The sequence below is a fragment of the Bubalus kerabau genome, chromosome 21 (assembly GCF_029407905.1).
Source record: "Bubalus kerabau isolate K-KA32 ecotype Philippines breed swamp buffalo chromosome 21, PCC_UOA_SB_1v2, whole genome shotgun sequence".
Lineage (NCBI taxonomy): Eukaryota > Metazoa > Chordata > Mammalia > Artiodactyla > Bovidae > Bubalus > Bubalus kerabau.
In genome coordinates this window covers 64400856-64423712 of record NC_073644.1, presented here as the reverse complement: position 1 = coordinate 64423712, position 22857 = coordinate 64400856, and the positions used below count along the sequence as shown (strand labels likewise).

Genomic DNA, 22857 nt, shown 5'->3' with positions numbered 1-22857 from the left:
ACAGGAAAGACCGTCTAAGGATGAGCTCCAAAGAGCTCACTGAATACTCAAGGCACCTACAAGTGTTGGCAATCAAAAGGCGCTCAGACCTCCGGCGGCAAGGCCCGAGGCTGGCGGAGCCTCCAGATTGACCTGGGCACAACAGGAGCAGGAAGGTCCAGACGGACAGATCCTGCTGTTCACGAGGGTAGACCCTGTAGGTCAGGCCAGGGGCACCACGGACAGGAGCAAGGGCAGCCTGATCGCAGGCATCAGACGTCGGCAGAGAGAACACAGGCTTCTCGCGAGGACCGTGAGCATTGCACATGCCCCGTACCCCGCTAACCCACAGGGAAAACGAGGCGGGAAGTGATGCGGAGACGGGTGGACAGCGGGGGTCTCTGGACCCCAGCTCGGGCACGTCTAGGCTGTGGGCTCCAGGCTCCACCAAGGTAGCATGGCTTCCCTGCTGTCAGAGGCCATGACTCCTCCAGCCAAGCCAGTACTCAGGCTGTATCTGGGAGAAGTGCAGCCAGTGACCAGGGTTTGAGAGTCTCAAGTTCTTAATGCTCACCCAGTGCCTGGGGTCCATAAAAAGTCAGCCTGTTTGGGCTGTGTGAAGGGTATGTGTGTGGTATGTGTGTATAATATGTGTTTCCTTTTTTCTGAAACAAGATGGTGGTCAAAACAGAAAAGGTGACAGATGTACAGACAGACGTCCCTGTCTTATGCCTCTCAGCATTAAGGCATTTAGAACAATGACTGGTATATATTAAGGGCTCACTAAATATTAGCTGTTATCAGCATCGATTATTAACTGTACACGCCCACTGAGGTGAGCTGCGGCGAAGAACCTCACTGGGCCACGTCTACTGAGCTCTTCAGGAGTCCTCATGCCTGGGGGAGCTGTCAAGGCTTCTCTGGGGCAGCATTCCTCAGCGGACACTTTTTCTAGCCCTGCCACAAAGATATTTCCTCTGGCAGATTATCAAGGGAGAAAAAAAGAAGAGAAGCAGAAAAGATCGTCACTGTTCCCATGACCTTTGAAGCACTCTCTGCTTCCTGGTCCCACAGGATCAAGTGTTTGCAGTACAATACCAACAGGCACGTCCTTCACAACCTACAAAGCCTTTAAAGTGAAAAAGAGCGAGCAATGCTTTGAACGTGGGAATGCTTATGACATTCAGCCCTCAGAGTTAGAAACAACATTCTACAACTTCCACGGTGACCAGAATCTCTAGGGAAAGGCCTATGATTCTTCTAGTAACACTGTCTTGAACAGGGCTTCCCAGGTGGCTCAGTGGTAAAGAACCCGCCTGCCAATGTAGAAGATGCAAGAGACGCGGGTTCGATCCCTGGGTTGGGAAGATCCCCTGGAGAAGGAAATGGTAACCCACTTCAGTATTTTTGCTGGAAAATCCTACGGACAGAGGAGCCTGGTGGGCTGTACAGTCCATGGAGTTGCAAAGAGTTGGACATGACTGAGCAGATGCATGCGCATGTGCATGAACACACACACACACATACACACACAAACAGACACACACACACAGACACACACAAAGACATACACATACAGACACACACACACACACACACATAAACACACACAGAGACACACAAAGACACACACATACACACACACACTCAAGAGACACACACACACACACAGAGACACACACATAGAAACACACACACACACAGAAACACACACACACAGAGACATACACAGACACACACAGATACACATACACGCACACAGACACAAACATACACACACAGACACACACAGATACAGAGACACACACACAGAAACACACAGACACAAAGACACACACAGACACACACAAAAACACACACATACAGACACAGACACATACAGATACAGACGCAGACACATAAACACATACACAGAGACACACATAGAGACACACACACACAGGCACACAGACACAAACATACGCACACAGAGACACACACATAGACACACACACAGAAACACACACAGAGACACAAACACAGAAACACACATACAGAGACACACAAACACAGATACACACACACAGAGACACAGAGAGACACAGACACACACACATACAGACACAGATGTACACATACACACACATGTACACATACACAGACACAAACACACAGAGACACACACAAACACAGACACACAAATACACACACACAACACAGGGAGAATGCCCTCACTCCTGGCCTTTTACAGTGTGACCGGGAACAAGCATGAAGCCGCAGCGGCGCCGGAAGCTCTACCTCTGCATAACGATGAATGTGTTGACCATGCACTCCTCCCCGTCCCTCGTTTTCTGCAGCTCCTCTGCCAGAATGTCGCTCATGGTGCACTGGAGCAGGTAGGGCACCTCCACGTTGCGGTCTCCGTCAAACACACCGTACAGGGCCTCCCGGTTGTCGCAGAAGTTATTCACCGACAGGGCTGCCACACACAACCTGCAAAGAAAAACGCTTCTGTGCTGAGTCAACTCATCTTTTCTTCTCCATGCCCAACCCAGCTGTGGTTCTTCTCCCATTTGCCTAATCCAGTCTTGTCTCTTTCTTCGTGACTCTGAGTAGATTAAGAATAGGTAATACTTTGGCTACTTGATATGAAGAGCCAACTGATTAGAAAAGACCCTGATGCTGGGAAAGACTGAAGGCAAATGGAGAAGCAGGTGTCAGAAGATGAGATGGTTAGATAGCATCACCAACTCAATGGACATGAATGTGAGCAAACTTCAGAAAACAAAGAGGAGGAGCCTGGTGTGCTGCAGTCCATGATGTGGCAAAGAGTTGGACATGACTCAGTGACTGAACAACAACAAAACTAAACCCCAGCTAATTTACATCAACCAATTTTTGTAAGTGAAGAAAAATGATAAGCACATATTTATGCTTCATGGCTTTCCCCCACTCTCTTCTGCTGAAGATTTTATTTTTAAATAGCACTGAACGACTGTAAGAGGCACGGGGAATAACACCAGATTATGAATGCATATGTCCACGTTCTTTCACAAAACGCTTATTAAGGAAAACTTCCACAAGGAGCAAAAACGGAGTCACAACCAAAACACTGGGAAAAGTAAAGGAAACGTGTGCACTGGCGGGAGGAGAGCCGCACAGGCGCTCCAGAGACCTGCAGTCTCTCCACTTAGACTGCTTCCATGGAGGGCGCCTGTGTCCCATACACTCTCCAAAACGGACAAACACCTGCGGGAGAAACGAAAAGCCAGGGCATTAATAAGTGGGGAGATGACTTCAGGCAGCCTAACACACAGGGAACTGGAGTCTTCAAAAGAGAAAAGAGACAGGCAGAAAAACGTTTTGAAGAATTAATAGATAAAAATATTTCAAATCTGGTGAAAATGACAAACTTACGGATACAAGAAGCTCAACAAATAGCAAGCAAAAGCAAGTGAAACAGCTTAACTGAGGCACATCAAAATCAAATTGCTGAAAAGCAGGGATAAAGGTGGGGGTAGGGGAAGTCTAAGAGCCACTTCCTTAGTTCCAGGAAATCTCAGGCCTGCGAGGGACAGCGGCCCAGAGGAGCAACCCCACGTCCAAGGAGCGGTGGCTATGCAGGCGCAGGAGGGCCAAGAGAAGCCACTCCACATTCAAGGTCAGGAGGGGCGGCGGTGAGGAGATACCCCTCGTCCAAGGTAAGGAGCAGTGGCTGTGCTTTGCTGGAGCAGCCATGAAGAGATACCCCACGCCCAAGGTAAGAGAAACCCAAGTAAGATGATAAGTGTTGCGAGAGGGCATCAGAGGGCAGACACACTGAAACCATAATCACAGAAAACTAGTCAATCTAATCACATGGACCACAGCCTGGTCTAACTCAATGAAACTAAGCCATGCCCATGGGGCAACCCAAGACGGGCGGGTCATGGTAGAGAGAGGTCTGACAGAATGTGGTCCACTGGAGAAGGGAATGGCAAACCACTTCAGTGTTCTTGCTTTGAGAACCCCATGAACAGTATGAAAAGGCAAAATGATAGGATACTGAAACAGGAACTCCCCAGGTGTTGGTTGGGGATGGAGCCAAAGCAAAAACAATACCCAGCTGTGGATGTGACTGGTGATGGAAGCAAGGTCTGATGCTGTGAAGAGCAATATTGCATAGGAACCTGGAATGTCAGGTCCATGAATGAAGGCAAATTGGAAGTGGTCAAACAGGAGATGGCAAGAGTGAACGTTGACATTCTAGGAATCAGCGAACTAAAATGGACTGGATTGGGTGAATTTAACTCAGATGACCATTATATCTACTACTGTGGGCAAGAATCCCTTAGAAGAAATGGAGTAGCCATCATAGTCAACAAAGGAGTTCGAAATGCAGTACTTGGATGCAATCTCAAAAACGACAGAATGATCTCTGTTCGTTTCCAGGGCAGACCATTCAGTATCACAGTAATCCAAGGCTATGCCCCAACCAGTAACGCTGAAGAAGCTGAAGTTGAAAGGTTCTATGAAGACCTACAAGACCTTTTAGAACTAACACCCAAAAAAGATGTCCTTTTCATTATAGGGGACTGGAATGCAAAAGTAGGAAGTCAAGAAATACCTGGAGTAACAGGCAGACTTGGCCTTGGAGTACAGAATGAAGCAGGGCAAAGGCTAACAGAGTTTTGCCAAGAGAACACACTGGTCATAGCAAACACCCTCTTCCAACAACACAAGAGAAGACTCTACATGTGGACATCACCAGATGGTCAACACCGAAATCAGATTGATTATCTTCTTTGCAGCCAAAGATGGAGAAGCTCTATACAGTCAGCAAAAACAAGACCAGGAGCTGACTGTGGCTCAGACCATGAACTCCTTATTGCCAAATTCAGACTTAAATTGAAGAAAGTAGGGAAAACCACTAGACCATTCAGGTATGACCTAAATCAAATCCCTTATGACTATACAGTGGAAGTGAGAAATAGATTTAAGGGACTGGATCTGATAGAGTGCCTGATGAACTACGGACTGAGGTTCGTGACATTGTACAGGAGACAGGGATCAAGACCATCCCCATGAAAAACAAATGCAAAAAAGCAAAATGGCTGTCTGGGGAGGCCTTACAAATAGCTGTGAAAAGAAGAGAGACGAAAAGCAAAGGAGAAGAGGAAAGATATAAGCATCTGAATGCAGAGTTCCAAAGAATAGCAAGGAGGGATAAGAAAGCCTTCCTCAGTGATCAGTGCAAGGAGATAGAGGAAAACAACAGAATGGGAAAGACCAGAGATCTCTTCAAGAAAATTAGAGATACCAAGGGAACATTTCATGCAAAAATGGGCTCGATAAAGGACAGAAATGGTATGAACCTAACAGAAGCAGAAGATATTAAGAAGAGGTGGCAAGAATACACAGAAGAACTGTAAAAAAAAAAAGATCTTCACGACCAAGATAATCACAATGGTGTGATCACTGACCTAGAGCCAAACATCCTGGAATGTGAAGTCAAGTGGGACTCAGGAAGCATCACTATGAACAAAGCTAGTGGGGCGATGGAATTCCAGTTGAGCTATTTCAAATCCTGAATGATGATGCCGTGAAAGTGCTGCACTCAATACGTCAGCAAATTTGAAAAACTCAGCTGTGGCCACAGGACTGGAAAAGGTCAGATTTCATTTCAATCCCAAAGAAAGGCAATGTCAAAGAATGCTCAAACTACTGCACAATTGCACTCATCTCACACACTAGTAAAATAATGCTCACAATTCTACAAGCCAGGCTTCAGCAATACGTGAACCATGAACTTCCAGATGTTCAAGCTGGTTTTAGAAAAGGCAGAGGAACCAGAGATCAGATTGTCAACATCCAATGGATCATCAAAAAAGTAAGAGAGTTCCAGAAAAACATCTATCTCTGCTTTATTGACTATGCCAAAGCCTTTGACTGTGTGGATCACAATCAACTGTGGAAAATTCTGAAAGAGATGGGAATACCAGACCACCTGACCTGCCTCTTGAGAAATGTATATGCAGGTCAGGAAGCAACAGTTAGAACTGGACATGGAACAACAGACTGGTTCCAAACAGGAAAAGGAGTACGTCAAGGCTATATATTGTCACCCTGCTTATTTACCTTATATGCAGAGTACATCATGAGAAACGCTGGGCTGGAAGAAGCACAAGCTGGAATCAAGATTGCTGGGAGAAATATCAATAACCTCAGATATGCAGATGACACCACCCTTATGGCAGAAAGTGAAGAGGAAGTAATAAGCCTCTTGATAAAGAGGAGAGTGAAAAAGTTGGCTTAAAGCTCAACGTTCAGAAAACTAAGATCATGGCATCTGGTCCCATCACTTCATGGGAAACAGATGGGGAAACAGTGGAAACAGTGTCAGACTTTGTTTTGGGGCTCCAAAATCACTGCAGATGGTGATTGCAGCCATGAAATTAAAAGACACTTACTCCTTGGAAGGAAAGTTATGACCAACCTAGATAGCATATTCAAAAGCAGAGACATTACTTTGCCAACAAACATCCGGCTAGTCAAGGCTATGGTTTTTCCTGTGGTCATGTATGGATGTGAGAGTTGGACTGTGAAGAAAGCTGAGCGCCGAAGAATTGATGCTTTTGAACTGTGGTATTGGAGAAGACTCTTGAGAGTCCCTTGGACTGCAAGGAGATCCAACCAGTCCATTCTGAAGGAGATCAGTCCTGGGTGTTCACTGGAAGGACTGATGCTAAAGCTGAGACTCCAGTACTTTGGCCACCTCATGTGAAGAGTTGACTCATTGGAAAAGACCCTGATGCTGGGAGGGATTGGGGGCAGGAGGAGAAGGGGACGACAGAGGATGAGATGGCTGGATGGTATCACGGACTCGATGGACAAGAGTTTGAGTGAACTCTGGGAGTTTGTGATGGACAGGGAGGCCTGGCGTGCTGCGATTCATGCGGTTGCGAAGAGTCGGACACGACTGATCGACTGAACTGAACTGGGGGGCAGAGGGAGAGCACACCCTGCGAGGAACGAAGGAGCAGAGACAGCAGGGCTCTTGTCAGAAACAAGGCGGAAGACGGAGCAGCAGCGTCTTCAAGACGGACACGAAGACTGTCAGACTTGCTTCCTATACCAGTGAGAACAGCTTCCGAAAGTGAAGGTGCAAAATCGACATTTTCAAAGGCACATACAAAAGACGGCACTTCGAGAAATAGGAAATATGTGGAGCAGAGAATGGCCCGCCAGATGGAGATCTGGTTCCACACAAACGTAGGAAGCACATTGGAAACAACACACAGGTGAGTACATAGAAACGCTTTCTTTTTCTTATTTTAAAAATCCCATCAGGACAGTGCTTCTCGGGACTTCCCGGGCCGTCCATGGTTCGGACTTGACGCCTCCACTACGGGGGGGCACAGGCTTGACCCCTCATTGGGGAACCAGGATCCCACATGCTGCAGGGTGCAGCCGAAACGCAAAGGAGACAGACAGTGGTTCAACAGGGGACATTCTGCCCCCTGGAGCTGTCTTTGCTGATAATGACTGGGATGGGGGTGATGTTGGCATCCAGGGGGTGGAGGCCGAGGGTGCTGCTAAATATCCTACAATGCGCGGGACTCCCTATCCCTCCCCTGCTCTCCAACAACAAATAATTATCTGGGTCAAAATGTCAGTAATACTGAAGTTGAGAAATACTTTGGGAAATAACTGTTTAAAGTAAAAATTATAATAACATATCCTGGGGTTTATAACAAAAGCAGAGGTAAAACGTGGCAATAACGGCATGAAGACGAGGAGGGAGGAGTGGAAGTTCACCACGCGCGCTTCGTGTCACACACGTGAGAGGATGGACCGTAACGAACAAGGTCAAGGTTATACCACAGACCCGAAGCAAACCACACAGAGTAGAACCAGTGAGAACAAATGCAAGAGATAACAAGGAATGAGAAACAACCCAAAAGAATGAAGAAAAAGAGAATCAGGAACAGATGGGACAGAAGACAAATGTTACTTAACTGGCAGATTCAAACCTAACCACATCAGTATTTTATTAAGTATAAAAATGGTCTAGACACTACCCAAAAGGATTCAGATTATATTAACAAGTAAGACTTAACCATATGCTGCTTATAAGAAATATACTTTAAACATAAGGAGACAAATAGGTTAAAAGCAAAAAGGATTAGAAATTATATACAGTGGCCCCCTAAACAACACAGGTTCAAACTGCATGGGTCCACTTACATGCTAATTTTTGTTCCCTCTAACACTACTATAGTCCTACACAAGCTCTGCACATGTGGAACCTTGGAAATAAAGAGCTAACTGTAACGTGCTGCATGGATTTCTGATCGTGGTTGGTGCCTCTTATTCCGATGCAGTTGAGGGTCAACTATACTACCCTAACACTGAACAAAAGGAAGCTAGAGCAGCTACATTAATACCAGACAAAGTATTTCTCAGCATGAAGAATATTACAGAAATAGTTGTTTTATAGTGATTAAAGGGTCAGTTCATCACCAAACTAACATTCTAAATGTTTATGCACATAATAACAGAGCTCTGAAATACATGAAGCCAAAACTGAGAGAACCACAAGGAGAAACCGAGACGCCTCTCATCACAGTCCCTCAGGTGCTGACAGGCAGACGGAAGATCAGTGAGCACAGTCAAGGCTGGAACATTTTCAACAAACTTGTTGAATGACAACCTACCCAATTTTTTTCCAAATGCACATAAAATATATACCATAATAAACCATATTTTGGGCCAGAAAATGCCTTAATAATTTTAAAAGATTCAAGTGATTCAAAGTATGTTCTCCAATCACACTGGGAAAATTTCTTAGGAAGAAATTTATAGCTCTAAATGCTTAGGATATTAATACCCTAAGCTCAAATCAGTGACCCAAACTTATTCCTTAAGAAGCTAGAAATTTACAAGCACAATAAATCCAAACAAGCAGAAAATAATAAAAGTAAGAGCAGAAGTCAATGAAATAGAACACAGAAAGACAACAACAAAAAAATTCAATGAAACCAAAAGCTGGTTCTTTGAGAATTATCAATAAAACTGATAGACCTGAAATCAATTTGATCAGGATAGAAAGACAAATGACAAATGTATCAGGGACGGGAGTCGGGAGAGACATTACTACAGATCCTACAGATAGTGAAAGGAGGGTAATGGTATATTATGGCCAATAAATTTGAAAACTAGATGAAAATGGATAAATTCTTTGACAGACATAAATTACTAAGGTTCATTCAAGAAGAAAGAGATAATCCTATATTAAAGAAATCGTATATTTAGTTATAAACCAAGGAAAACTCCAGGCCCAGGTGGAATTCATTGGCAAATACTAGCAAAAATTTAGGAAGAAATAGTATCAAGGCTATAGAAACTCTTCCAGAAGACTGTGGAATCCTGAAGACAAAATACTCCTCAACTCAGTTTATGAGGTGAGGCCAGCATCACCCTAATATCAAAATCAGACACCACAAGAAAAAAATTACTGTGAACACAGATGTGATCAATAAATTAGCAGAAAACTGAGCCCAGCAGACTATAAAAAGGGTAATACATCATGACCACATTGAAACTTATCCTGAAAATGCATGGTGGATTCAACATTTTAAAATTGATACAATTCATTATCTCAACAGACTAAGACAGGAAAAAATATGATCACCTCAACTGACGCAGAAAAAGCCTATGACAAAAAATCTGATACATGTTATAAAAACTCTTAGCAAACTAGGAATAGAAGGGACTTGCCCTAACGTAGTAAAGGAAGTCTACATCTTCTCTGATATACCGTATCACACTCTCAGGGAAAGAGCAGAGGACTGACGAGTCAGGCCCACAGGGTGAGTTCCGCTCTGTTTTCTGACCTAAGGGAAAGTGGCCAGCGTGGCGGCCACAGTTCCACTTTTACTTCCCACGAAGGAGAGCGAGCCAGCAGCGCTCGGTCCCGGATGCTGTTGGAATCACCTGGGGGAGGCTGTAAAGCATTCCGGTTTAATGGCCCTACGTTGGAGAATGTTCTTCAGTGCTCCTCACCTGACTGATTCTAATGCGCACCTGGGGTTGAAGGCCATTAGCTCTCCTGAGGTCGTCCTGCACCTTCTGTCCCGCTCCGGCCCGCCTGCTCCGAATGCTTGGTGTTCCTATCTATGCCTTAGCTACCTAAATGACGACTATTCTAATTTACAGGCTCCTTGGCTTTTCTGCCGCTGCTGTGCAGTCTCTCAGTCGCATCCGACTCTTTGTGACCCTTTGGACTGTAGCCCGCCAGGCTCCCCTGTCCATGGGATTCTCCAGGCAAGAATACTGGAGGGGGTTGCCATGCCCTCCTCCAGGGGATCTTCCCCACCCAGGTGTCACACCTACGTCTCCTGCATTGCAGGCGGATTCTTCACCCACACTGATTATCAGCACCCCTTCATAAAAACCAAGCCTGCAGAGCAGGATTACGATTCTCAAGAAACCAACATCTGCATGTGAGACAGGGAAGGCTGGTGAAGAGAGGGAAGAGAAAGGAATTAAGATGGATAGGACCTGGTGGCAAGACAAGCAGCTGACATTATAGAGAGTGGACATCAAACTCCAGACAAGCTGGTTGAGACTGTAACACAGCTCCACAGAAATGCTGCCAGCACCGTAAGGGGTCGCGAGTAAGGACAACCAAGGCTACTTCTGCTGCTTTAATACTATCCCTGTTTTGCTTGGTAAACAGGCTTCAGAGAAAAATAAAGGGGCTTTTCAAAACAGCGGGGATGCGTTTCAATACTCACGCCTTCTCCAAACACGGGCGTCTCAGAGAGACATAATGTGTCAGTTACACCGTCTCCTAGCAACCTCTCTCACAAAGAGGGTGGGTGTGCTGCCCAGCAGGGCTGAGCTAATGTTCCCGCCTAAGTCACGCGGTGGCCTCCCTCTGGGGAAACATGCTGGAATACAGGTGGCATGCGGATGTGTATGCCAGCGACGGGCTTCTCTCTGCCCTGCTACGGTGGGGAGGCAGGCGGGCAAGTTCTCATTCCAAAGTTTCAACTTACTTGTTTTTCACCCCTGAAGCTTCGGTGTAGCCATGGCTCCACACGGCTGGAGCTCCAGAAGCATCTCCTGCCGAAGGCTGATCAATCTTGAAACAGCGGATATTACTGATCAGAGAAACGGAGGGGCCAGGAATCATTAAAACAGAACAGGTGCTCATTGCTACCTTGACCTGAGAAGCGAGGCACACCTAAGCACTCTGTACTTACCGTTTCTCACTGTGTTTGATGTGTCTGAAATGTTTATCAGCAGCGAGAACTAGCTACTCATCGTAATGAAAACCAAGGGGCACGCACACAGAGCACGGAGGCCAGTTTATCAGCGTCCGACGGCGGGCACTGAGCCTCCACACTCACCGCCCTGGGCGGCTGCGCTCTGCTGGGATGAAAGGCTCTCAGCCTTGGCATGAGAACACGAACTAGTGAAGTCAGGTGTGTTCTCACAACATGAAGCCCAGATGTGAAAAGAACGAAACCTCAGCTACAACCATACTGTGCTTGGGCAACGCGAGAGAGTTCTGCGACATTCATCCTCAAATCCAATACCTGCTCACATCACCCCCTTTACATATTTACGAACCATGACTGGGGGCCTGCCGCTCCCTGACGCTTCCAATTCTTTCCTCATGGGCACAGCCAGCCACGCTGAGACCAATATCATAAAGTTATGAAATAAATGAGGGGAATTCAATAAATTTAATGTTAGCTACATACATATAAACGGGGAGACAAGATCTTATCTCACCTTGGCTGTGGTATGCTGTAATTGGTCCAACAGGACCCCGAACAGAAATATTAAGAGTAAACCCTCAAACGCAGTTCATTAAAAACCAGCCTACGAGAAAGGATTCAATGCCCATGAACACGAAGTCATACAGATATGTGGCAGGTTCTTAAAAGGCTGCCTACCACATGGTGAGATAAATCCCTATTTGTAAACTGCCACTAGTTTTTTTCCCCTATTACTTAAAAGAAAGGGCATTTAACCTCAACACCTAAACACTTCTGTCCTGAGACCAGGAATTTAAATTATCTGTTGGCATTCATTAACTCCAAAATATAATAAATATAATAAATTCAGTAACTCCAAAATATAATAAACACTGAATACTTTCCCAAGAAGCAGTCAACTCAGAAGTAAATCAATATCTAATAATATTAACTTTGATTCTAGAAATATTTGGTGGCAATGTCTTTGAAATTTAAAACTATTTCATTAAACAGAAGTTTCTACTCTTAATTACCAGAAGGCATTCACTTTTTCCTTTATCCTAAAAAGCTGAGAAACATAAATATCACAGATGGTGCCAATGGAAAGTTCTGAAATAAAATACCTCATTTTACATCAGTGGGATATATCCTCTTTTCAAACCTATCAATAAAAGGGGTATTTAAAAAAGACCTGCTCTTGTTTGCTTTCCATATGGCCTGGTACCAGATTGATCCATGTACCATGGTAAGCAATGCACTGGGTTTCTTAAGGCATATCTTACAGCTTCTCACTGCATTTTTTGCTTACTTTTCTGAACTCGAGAGAAAAATGGAAGGTTCCTTTCTAAAGACATTTATACTTAAAAAACAAAAACAAACAGAACAGAGAGCCTTAAAAGAACTCCATTCCCTAGCCTGATTATTAAAGAAGAGAGTAACCCTGTCCCCTACACCCCAGTCCATTCCGGTGAAGCAGCACTCATCCCCCGCCTGGCTGAACAGTGTGACGGGCGGCCGTCTGAAGTGAGCGGGTGCGGGCTCGTGTGCATCCTGAAAGGAGGCTGAGGGGTCTGGGAGCCGGAGCTTTAACCCCGTGGAGGGGTCACCACACGGACCGACGCTGCCTTGTGGAGAACAGACCGGCCAGCCCTCGACGGAGGGCCCAAGTTACACATTAGGTGCGGGACCTCTGCGATTAAGGGGCCACAACTGTCTAGCTATTGAACAGAGGGCGGCGCTTTTACCTGAAGAGCGCTATGATGCCACTGTCTGTTTCTAACCGTGGTAAGCCCGGGAGGGCAGCGCGCTTCACGGCGGCGCTCTGGGCGCTCTAGTAACGTGTACTCTTTGGTAGAGAGTTTAACGGGCCCTGTCCTAGGCCCGTATAATAGTGCGATCATTCCATTATCTATATGGTTCTGCATTTTTTTCTAATTACATCATGAAAATCTCCCCATGTGATTTTATACACATCCTAAGTGTAATTAGAAACATCTTGATGACTATCCCTAACACATTTCTGATTATTTTTTAGAATAAAATTTTTACCACAGAAAACCTTGATTTAGGTATACGAATACTTTTAAAAGTCTGACACAGCCAATGGCTTTTTTAAAAAGTTATATAAATGGACAATCCTCCATTAGCACCAATTTGAGGGGAAAAATGTCATCATTAAAATATTTTATTTAATATTTCCTTGATACATTAATAAAGCTGCGCATTGATCTTTTCACGTAACTATCTGTACTTTGTTTATTAAATGTTAATGTCCTTTGCTTATTTTCTGCTTGAATGAGTACTTAGCATTACTGACTCATACATAACTATATATAACATAAATATCAAAACCAATCTATATATACTGACTTCTCTTGTGATTCCCCCACTCTCTTTTTTGGCCTTAAAAGTTCTTTTCTGGTTTGTGAATATATTTATATGATCTCTTCTTTTAAAAATTATTTCATGTTATAGATTTAACTCTTTAATTTAGCTGGAGTTTATTTTGGTGTGCAATAGAAATTTGACTTTTATTTTTCTCCAAAGAGCTGCTTCCATTTATTAACAAATTTTTATACATTTTTAACACAAAATGACATTTCATATTTGTTAACACTCAAAAGTTACCCTTGTAAGGATGAAATATGTCTTGATAATCCATATATTCTTAGTTCTGAAAAGTCCTTTAGACAGTGTGTAGACCACCCTCCCTTAAAGATGAAAAAACTAAGGTCTGGACACACTGAGGGGCCTGGGCTCTGCATCCTGGTAAAACAGTGGCGAGAGCTGTAGGTCTCCTGTGTCTTTAAATCTCCCTTCCTACTTTGTTTCCATTATTCTCATCTCCTTTTGTCTGGATACTTTCTCAAAAACTTTCTGGAAGGACATATGAGTATCCAATTATCTGAAAAAACTTTCTGGCTGTCCGTCCATCTTGGTGAACTACAGACTCACAAATCACTTCACTCCAAGTCTGTGCAGACAGACCATGTAAGTCAGACACCTCCCATGCCATTTCCTGTCTGCACTGAGCAGCAAGCATCCTCCTCAGGGAACAGGGCGGGGCTGTGGCGCCTCACAAGGGACTCACTTCAGCAGCTCCAGGGTTCTGTGGTCCAGGGTGAGCCGGGGGTTTCCAGTCAGGTCCAGCTCTTGCAGCTTCGGAGGCAGGTTTTCTGGTAACGTGACTTCGCTTAGCTCGTTACAGCTCAGGTCCACGCACTGAAGGAAAAGTGGAAACGAGAAGACACGGTCTGCAGAAGGGGTTCAAGCAGCTCTAACGCTGCAGGAGAACTGGTCTGACCATTCACTGCGCTACGACCGCGAAACACAGGACCTGTGTCTGTCTGCTGTTCAGCCCTAAACATTTACAATAGACCAGGGCTTCCCTGAGCTCAGACAGTAAAGAGTCTGCCTGCCATGCAGGAGACCTGGGTTCAATCCCTGGGTTCGAAGATCCCCTGGAGCAGGGCATGGCAACCCATGCCAGTATTCTTGCCTGGAGAATCCTATGCACAGAGGAGCCTGGCGGGCTGTAGTCCATGGGGTTTCAGAGAGTCGGACGTGACTTAGTGACTACACCACCACCACCGGCCTTTAACACCTAAACACCATGAGTGTTAGAATTCTGTATCTTTCTTTAGCCTATTAATATAAAAATCATAAATGTAGGTACAATTTCACTACATTTCACTCATTCTAGAGCTGCACTCTCATCACCTTTGATATTTGATAGCCTTAATACTTTCAACAGAAGTGCAAGAATTCACTTAATCTAAATGTTAATAATAATAGGGACATGGTCATCTCCTCCTTTTTGTTGTTTTTCCAATTACAAATAATGGTTGTGTGTCACCTGGACTCGAATGAAACTCTGATGACACTGCTTCATAACGGGCTACTCTGGCAGCATGGCCTGTACACATCAGCACAGAGAAAAGAACACACCAGGCCGTGCCAATGCTTCTCCCGATGGTGATGAAACATGAGCTTGAGGACTGACAGGTGTGGGTAATGTAGAAGGCTAAACAGTTGACACAAACGAATTCGGAGGTCAGAGTATTAAGGGGAAAGATGAAAGACATTGTGGAACATCACTGAATTTTATGAAATTGGTTAGCAACGTTTTTTAATGTTACCTCTAAAGATTTAAACTTTTACAATTCCATAGACATAAAATTGCTCCTTCTTTAAATTACCAGATTATAAACAAGTTCAGCGGGGTATCATTTATAAAGGTGACCTTGGGGACAGCAATACAGATCCTGAGAGATGGGTTCACGCACCAGCCCGCCCAGGCCCATCCGGTCACCAGTCCTGAACCCCCTGCAGCCAGTTCCGCGCCGTCTAGTTCCACCCTCCTACGTTTGCCCCAAGGACTATGACCGCTTCCCAACTTTGCTTTCAGCCTCCCTTCCCTCTGATCCACTCCCCACGGTGCTGCCAGGGTGGTTTTCTGCTGTGGCTTGCTCTACCCTCATTCCACTCCAGCCTCAGTCTTTCTGCCCCCCCTACCGCCCTTCAACCTGCGCCCAAGGTCCTCAGCTGGTCAGCTGTGACCTTCAGTCCGCCTTTCAGCACCTGCCTCCTCTCACGTGGTGTTCAGCTGTCAGGGTGAACTCTCACGCCAACCTGTTCTCACCTGTCTGTGCCCTGGCACACCGTCCTCTGTGAAGGGAACTCTTCACGCTATCCTTGCTGCATCTCCTCCCACGTCTGATGCATTTTTAGCACACTGCACAAAGCAGGAGCTCAAACGATGCTTTCACCAAAAGGAGAAACAAACAAATGAATGCCTACCACTTGGTAGGCAATTATTTGTTGACTGAATAAATGAATGGATCTTAATGGATCTGTTAGGATGGGAACTGCAATATACACGTTTAGGTTAAATTCAGTCTAGAGTAAGTAGCACTGCAAAGGAATTGATATGTTTTTAAATGTGACTGCTTCTGCATGAGAAGGTAACTCATTTCATTAAGGGCAGACTGAGTAGAGAAACACCCCTAATATAGCTTTGCACGCTTAAGGAGGTTTATTCCTAAAAATTACAGGACGTTGCTATCTGGTGGCAACCTCTGGTGTTAACAGATAGTAAGTGCTTTGCTTACAAGCACTATTTCCTGTTCTTTTAATAGTCTTCCACAAATGCTTGTTGACTGAGTAAGCAAAAGAAGAACTTCAATTTGTAAAAGTGTTAACTGCTCGGTTGTGTCTGACTCTTTGCAATCCCATGAACTGCAGCCCACGAGGCTCCTCTGTCCATAGGATTCTCCAGGCAAGAATACTGGACTGGGCTGCCATTTCTTTCTCCATTAATTTGTAAATGCCTTCCTTTTAAGTTTATACACAGTATCTCTGATTTTTCTCAACTGGGTTTTAGATTTAGGAAACCTTACTGGCAACACCTTGACAAAAATGACCATCAGGGTAAAACTTTTTTCAAAAAAAATCCTCAATCCACCAATTACTATTCCATTTCTGCAAACAGTAAATTCCCTTAAACACCAAAACTATTTCTAAAATCTGACTTTAATGAAATGCATCCTACATATAAGCTAAGCAATTCCTTTTCATCATTTCTTCTTAAAACTGGTTATGTGTGCCCTTGGGGAGATTCAGTGGTATATCACAAAGTTACAGGACACCCGGCCTGTGCTTCTGGGGCGTCAGTGTTACTTAGAAGACTACGGAGCCTTCACTTTTATATTAAAACTAAAAGAAATGGTAAAAGAGTAGAACACAAAATTAGCATGTAATTTTAGATTAGAAAGGAGACGTCACAGAAGTTTCTAGACGACTGCAGGTCATATTCCAGACTTCGGGGCGTATGATCTCACTTCTTCTCCCTGTGGACAGGAGACTGTCGAGAGCATGGCAGTGCCCACTTCCCAGCCAAGCTCTCTGAGGACGCACAGCCACAAGTGCTCCTCTCCCTGGGGCGCCTCTGAAGGGACACTTTCCACACACAGGACTCTCAGAGGGCCAGCTGTCTATCTGCATGTACACACAGGCCACTTCATAAGATGCAAGCAGTATTTGGTTGGAAAGGGAGTGGCTCTGTGTTTAAAAGACCTGCTGAAATAATTTTTCAAATTTGAGTTAAAAAAACAAACCCATCTGTCTGAGTTAACACTTTACCCCAACTCTGAGAGAGAGAGACTGTTCAGGCCCAGCTTTCCTGTGGGCTGTGTGGCCAGGGAGGCAGAGAGAAAAGCAGCTTCAATGGCCCTGTCCTGGAAGACACTGCTTCATGCCTTTTCCGCAGCTTTTGTTCCAAACAGGAATGGGTGCCAGATTCCCCGAATTTTAGAAGAATTCCTAAATAACGAATACCCAGACTCCAGGACCAGAAAGACAATTGTTCCTGCTTCCTGGTTTTTGGATATTTCAGTTCCTAGGTGACCTGTTGAGTCTGGAAGGTCAGCTACCCCACCCAAACTGCCACCTCACTGGTCCCTGGTGTGTCTTTATCTCCCTTACCCTCCTTTCTGAAGAATTAACGCCTTTTCTTTCACCCACTTACCCACCACTTCCCCGTGTGCTTTGTGTTTATGACTGAGCTGGTTCTCCTGCCCTCATCCCACTTCAGAAACAACAAACATGGCTTGATTCCAAGGGAAATTCAACTTCCTGGATCCACTGTTCTCAAGAGTGTGGCGTATTAAACACACTTCATACTCCATTTCCCAGGGAAAAAAGCAGTCCTAGAGATGGCGTCCCTCGACTTATCCAAATGATTTATTACTTCACAGCACAAACATGAAAATAACCTTCTGGGAAGAACTTAAAACATTTTAAAATATGCTGTTCACCTAGTGGCCAAAATCAGGACCCTACAGGAAAACGGAAAATTTGACAAAAGTTGCTGGTATATGTTTAAATTTCATCTGCTGTGTCACACATTAATTTTACCTGCTTAAACCACACTTTGAAAACGGTAGGAATATGTCACTAATTGGAAGTAATTCAACGAGGAGCTTGGGTTTTGTTGCGAAGCTCCTACACTATGAATGTGGCAGCCGTGGAGTGAGGTGAGGGGCCCCTGGGCGAGAGGGGCCAAGGGCCGCCCAGGCGGCTCCGCTGCTCCCTGGGCCGCCAGCACTGGGGGCCTCGACGGGGACGTCGGCCGGGACCAGCCAAGCCACGCCTGGCTGACGTGGTGACTCGAGGGCCAGGTTTTCCTCTCTAGCTGATTGACGGTGGATCTGTACCCAGAAGGAGGTGTGTCTATTTTAGAATCACGACCTGCTCCAGAACACAGGACTGGTGGTGGGTTTTGAAGAAGGTGCCGAACAACGGTGAAGACAGTAATCCCAGGGAACAAAGCTTCTGCGACTGGGTGCGCTTGAGCGCGCCAGAAAACTCTACAAAATTAACTTTTTTCCTACGAACTTACATGACCTTCTGGCCCACATAGAGAATTTGTTGCCTGACGATCACTCTGCGAGATCTCGCTAAATGCACCAAAATGAGGCAAGCCTACACCTACGTTTTACCCAAGATTAGGGGAGGCATGTGGTCTCTGTTCTAGGGGTATGCGAATAATGGCCTAATTTTACAAGTTTCAAAAATTACATTTTAGTATATATATTTTAGTAAGAAAACCTGTTTATCCTTTTAAATGATAATTAGTTTTAAAGCTCTGGTAACAAAGCTGTGAACAAGCCCTCTCCTTTAATGTCTTAGAAGATGAGACTGCTCACAGAGAACTAGCTAAATATAACAGGACCTTATTCTTCTTTAACTTATGTTATCTCCTAATGTTTATAATTGCAATAATTTTAATACTTTTTATGAAACACCTTACAATTACTGTACTTTATTTTCAAGAAGCATTAAGAATATAATCTAGGATTACTAGTGTCAGTTACTCAGTCACGTCCAACTCTTTGCCAACCTACAAACTGCAGCCTGCCAGGCTCCTCTGTCCATGGGATTCTCCAGGCAAGCATACTGGGGTGGGTTGCCATTCCTTGTCCAGGGGATCTTCCCTCCAAACCCAGGGATCAAACCTGGGTCTCCTGCATTGCAGGCGGATGGATTCTTACCATCTGCAATAAAATTCTGAACCACAATAAAATTTTAACATAGGCTAGAGTATTTCAACTTATAAAAAATGATTTCTTTTACATTAAAAACATGCTCTAGGGCTCAGTTTGCGGTAACGACTCCGGTATTTTATCATTTGTTTACAGCCACTACTTTTATCAGGAGTTTTCTTTTGGATGGTTTAAATGTGTGTAAATACTTACACAGCTACTTAAAATAGTCTCATATGAAATATGAATGAGTTGTTTCTCATACGAAATAACACTAAAATATCAACCCAGAGTTCTCAAACAACGTAACTATTACTTTTTCAATAACCCTATCTGTCCAGGATTGCAAAGTTCATACTTTTGTATGTAAAGGATACTTGATACTGCTCATCACCGCCCCCCCTGAAATAAAACTCCAACAACAAAACATCTCTTGGTCATGGGACTGCTGGATCAGAAAGACTGGGCATTTTTGACACAAGGAAAATGCCAAAATATAATATCTGGGATTAAAAAAAAAACTATTAAAAAATAATACCAAAAGTAAAGTTTTAAAAGTGGCTCTAGGACTTCCCTGGGGGTCCAGTGGCTAGGAGCCTGCATGTTCACTGCCAGAGGCCTGGGTTTAAACCCGGGGAGGAGCTGAGACCCCGCAAGCCACTGTTGCACCTCCGGCCACACACCCCCCCCCCACACCCCAACACAGGCTGCCAGCAGGGCAGAGGGCAGATGCAGGCAAGGGCTGACATGAGACACAACAGCGCTGATTTAAAGGCCGGGAGCCCAAGCAAGGGCCTAAGAGAAAGTTTGCTTTTGCAGGACAACATTCACATTGTGCAAAACCTAGTCAAAACTTGAAAAATGTAAACGTCTATCTGCATTTTAAACCAGATACTTAAAAACAAAAAAATCAACAGCTAAGAGTTCAGTAATATTAAAAGACAGGTGCAGACAGTAAGAGCAGCACACGGGAGGTTAACCGAGAGGCCGGGGTGCACAGGGCCCTGTTTAATGAGCCCCCGAGACACACCACACCCCCTTCCCAGGATGGGCCGGCTAGTAGCCCCCGGCAGGCTCAGCTGTCAGCACGGCTCCTGTGCTGGAATCAGAGAAGCCTGGGCTTAAGTGACAGGCTTCCTGGATTCTGTTGATCATCAGCCAAAACAGTTGCTCCATATAATCAACATCAGAGCTGACCCCTAAGGAGGCCTCGTCACTAATGATGGTCCACATTTAGCGCTTTCGCTAGAGTTCTTACTTATCTCTCAGATGCTCTGCACGTTTTATTCCATTTCATCCTCACAGCAACACTGCGACTCTGTGCTGTTCTTTCCCTCATTGTACAGATGAGGAAACAGAACAATTAAGGGACTTTGAGCTGGAATCCAACTCCAGATCTATTCCCTTCAGAAGCCCACCTCTTACCCACTGTAAAAGGTACTATAAAGTAAAAACAGAATACTTCTGGGACTTCCCTGGCGGTGCTGTGGTTAAGACTGTGCCTCCACTGCAGGGGTCCAGGTTCCACCCCTGGTCGGGGAACTAAGATCGCGTGAGCCAGACGGCATGGCAAAAAAAAGAAAAATCCTGCGAGTTTTCAGTAAGTATTCCAAAATGCCACAGTCATACACGAGATTACAGCGCTCAACGTAGAATACTTCATGGCCTAAAGCAAACACACACACACACACACAACACATGGCTCGTACACACCCCAACCACATAAATGTACTCCTGTGATGAAAAATCGTTCATGCTATTCAAAGTGATTTCAAACAGGATGACATTTGTTCCTTTTTAGGAGATGAGAATATATCCTGAGTCTATAACCAGAGTTTTTTTTCTTTATTAAGCATAAAACTAATAATCAGAAATGCTGAGACACAAATGGAAGAACTTCTTACTCTTTGCGCCCCCCCCCAAAAAAAAAACACAACTGTTAGGTGACGCTCCTGCTACTGAACTGCTTTCGTCCCGTGGGACTGCCACAGTCATGAGGTGTAGAAAGCCTCTGCCACCAAGCTGCTGTCTTCACTGACACAGACCACCTTCTTTTTCAGCACCTCAGCTTCCTTGCCTACCAAATGGGAGATACTACGTGTTCTGCCAGCATCATTCAACTGAAGCGCATGTCTGGTCTTTAAACAGCAGTGAGACTACATCTGCACAGGGACTTGCTACTACCCCACAGCGCCATGGGGATGCCGCTGTTTAATCGGGGCGTGGGGTGCGGGGTGCTGCTGGCTCTTTCAAACTCCCATCAAGCCTGGCTCAGTCTCTGAGTCTCACAGACACCCTGGAAAAAGGTGCGACAGGTGCTGTTAGACGGGAACGAGCGAGGTGGCCATGCGGCTCATGTCCAGTCGCAAGTTGTGTTCGATCCCTTGTGACCCCACGGACGGTAGCCCACCAGGCTCCTGTGTCCACGGGACCCCCAGGCAAGAACCCTGCAGTGGGCGGCCATTCCCTCCAGCGGGGCGTCTTCCCAGTCTCCCATGTCTCTGCAGGCAGACTCTTGGCCTCTGAGCCACCTTCCCCACTCCCAGCCCAGGGCTTCTTGTTTACTGGTTTCCCGCCTCGGCCAATTCAGCAGCGTGGCCCAGCAGCGAGGAGGGATGGAGCAAGAACAACAGAGGCGTCCTCACTCCGAGGAACCCGGCGGAGGGTGCCGGCATCCTGAGCCGGTGACTCACAGGAAGCACGTCTTCGGCCTGAGGCTGGGGGTCATGGCTCGGACCACATACCTTGATCTCCGGGAGCTGCATCACCTCAGGGAAGACTTCGATGCAGTTGGAGTGAGCCGTCACGGTGTGCATGCGCCTGCAGTTCATGATGGTCGTCGGCACGGCCTTCAGTTTATTCCCACTGAGGTCAATCTCTTCAAGTTCCTCCAGTTTTGCCATTTTACTAAAAAAAAAAAGAGAAAATCCAAGGTGGACAAATCACAAAGTAACTAGAAAGAAATTTAAAAAGAAAATACTAATAATAGATAATGAGAACCAAAGGGTAATTTAGTCTGAAGATTCTTTAAAGATTCACTCGGAATCATTTTAACAAATGATTTGTTGAATCACTTTTTCACTACTGTTTTTGACAATCAAAGTATTTTAACACCTCTTTTCTTACTACAGGGGCTTCCCTGGTGGCTCAGACAGCGAAGAATCTGCTTGCAATGCAGGAGACACAAGAAACCCGAGTTCAGAAACCTGAGTTCAATCACTGGGTCAGGAAGATCCCCTGGAGTAGGAAATGGCAACCCACTCCAGCATTCTGGCCTGGAGAATTCCAAGGACAGAGGAGTTTGGTGGGCTACAGTCCATGGGGCCGCAAAGAGCTGGACAGGACTGAGAAACTAACACTTTTCTTACTACAAAACAAAAAGTCTTAGCTTCAACTCTTTAAATTGGCAACAAGAAGAAAAACGGATGTCCTTTTCCTATTAAAACTCTGTGTGTGAATTAAGTTATCCTGACAACAATCACTTTGCTATGTGGCTTAGTCTGAACTTCAGTGAAAATCCTACTTGAATGGGTCAAAAGTCTGCATTAATCCAGTATATGTGCTTTAAAGAGCTTAGTTTAAGAGTAGGGTTTCTTTGTACTGGCACT

At 45.1% G+C, this 22857-nt stretch overlaps 1 protein-coding gene across 1 annotated transcript in view; it reads right to left on the bottom strand.

Moving 5' to 3' along the window:
- PHLPP1 (PH domain and leucine rich repeat protein phosphatase 1) overlaps nt 1-22857 on the bottom strand; it is a 223235-nt gene that overhangs the window by 5952 nt on the left and 194426 nt on the right. The window contains exons 12-15 of the mRNA XM_055559318.1: nt 21994-22156; nt 14299-14429; nt 11001-11105; nt 2257-2451 (exon numbers count right to left, since the gene is read on the bottom strand). Coding sequence (XP_055415293.1) covers nt 2257-2451; nt 11001-11105; nt 14299-14429; nt 21994-22156 — 594 coding nt within the window. The remainder of the gene's footprint in view (nt 1-2256; nt 2452-11000; nt 11106-14298; nt 14430-21993; nt 22157-22857) is intronic.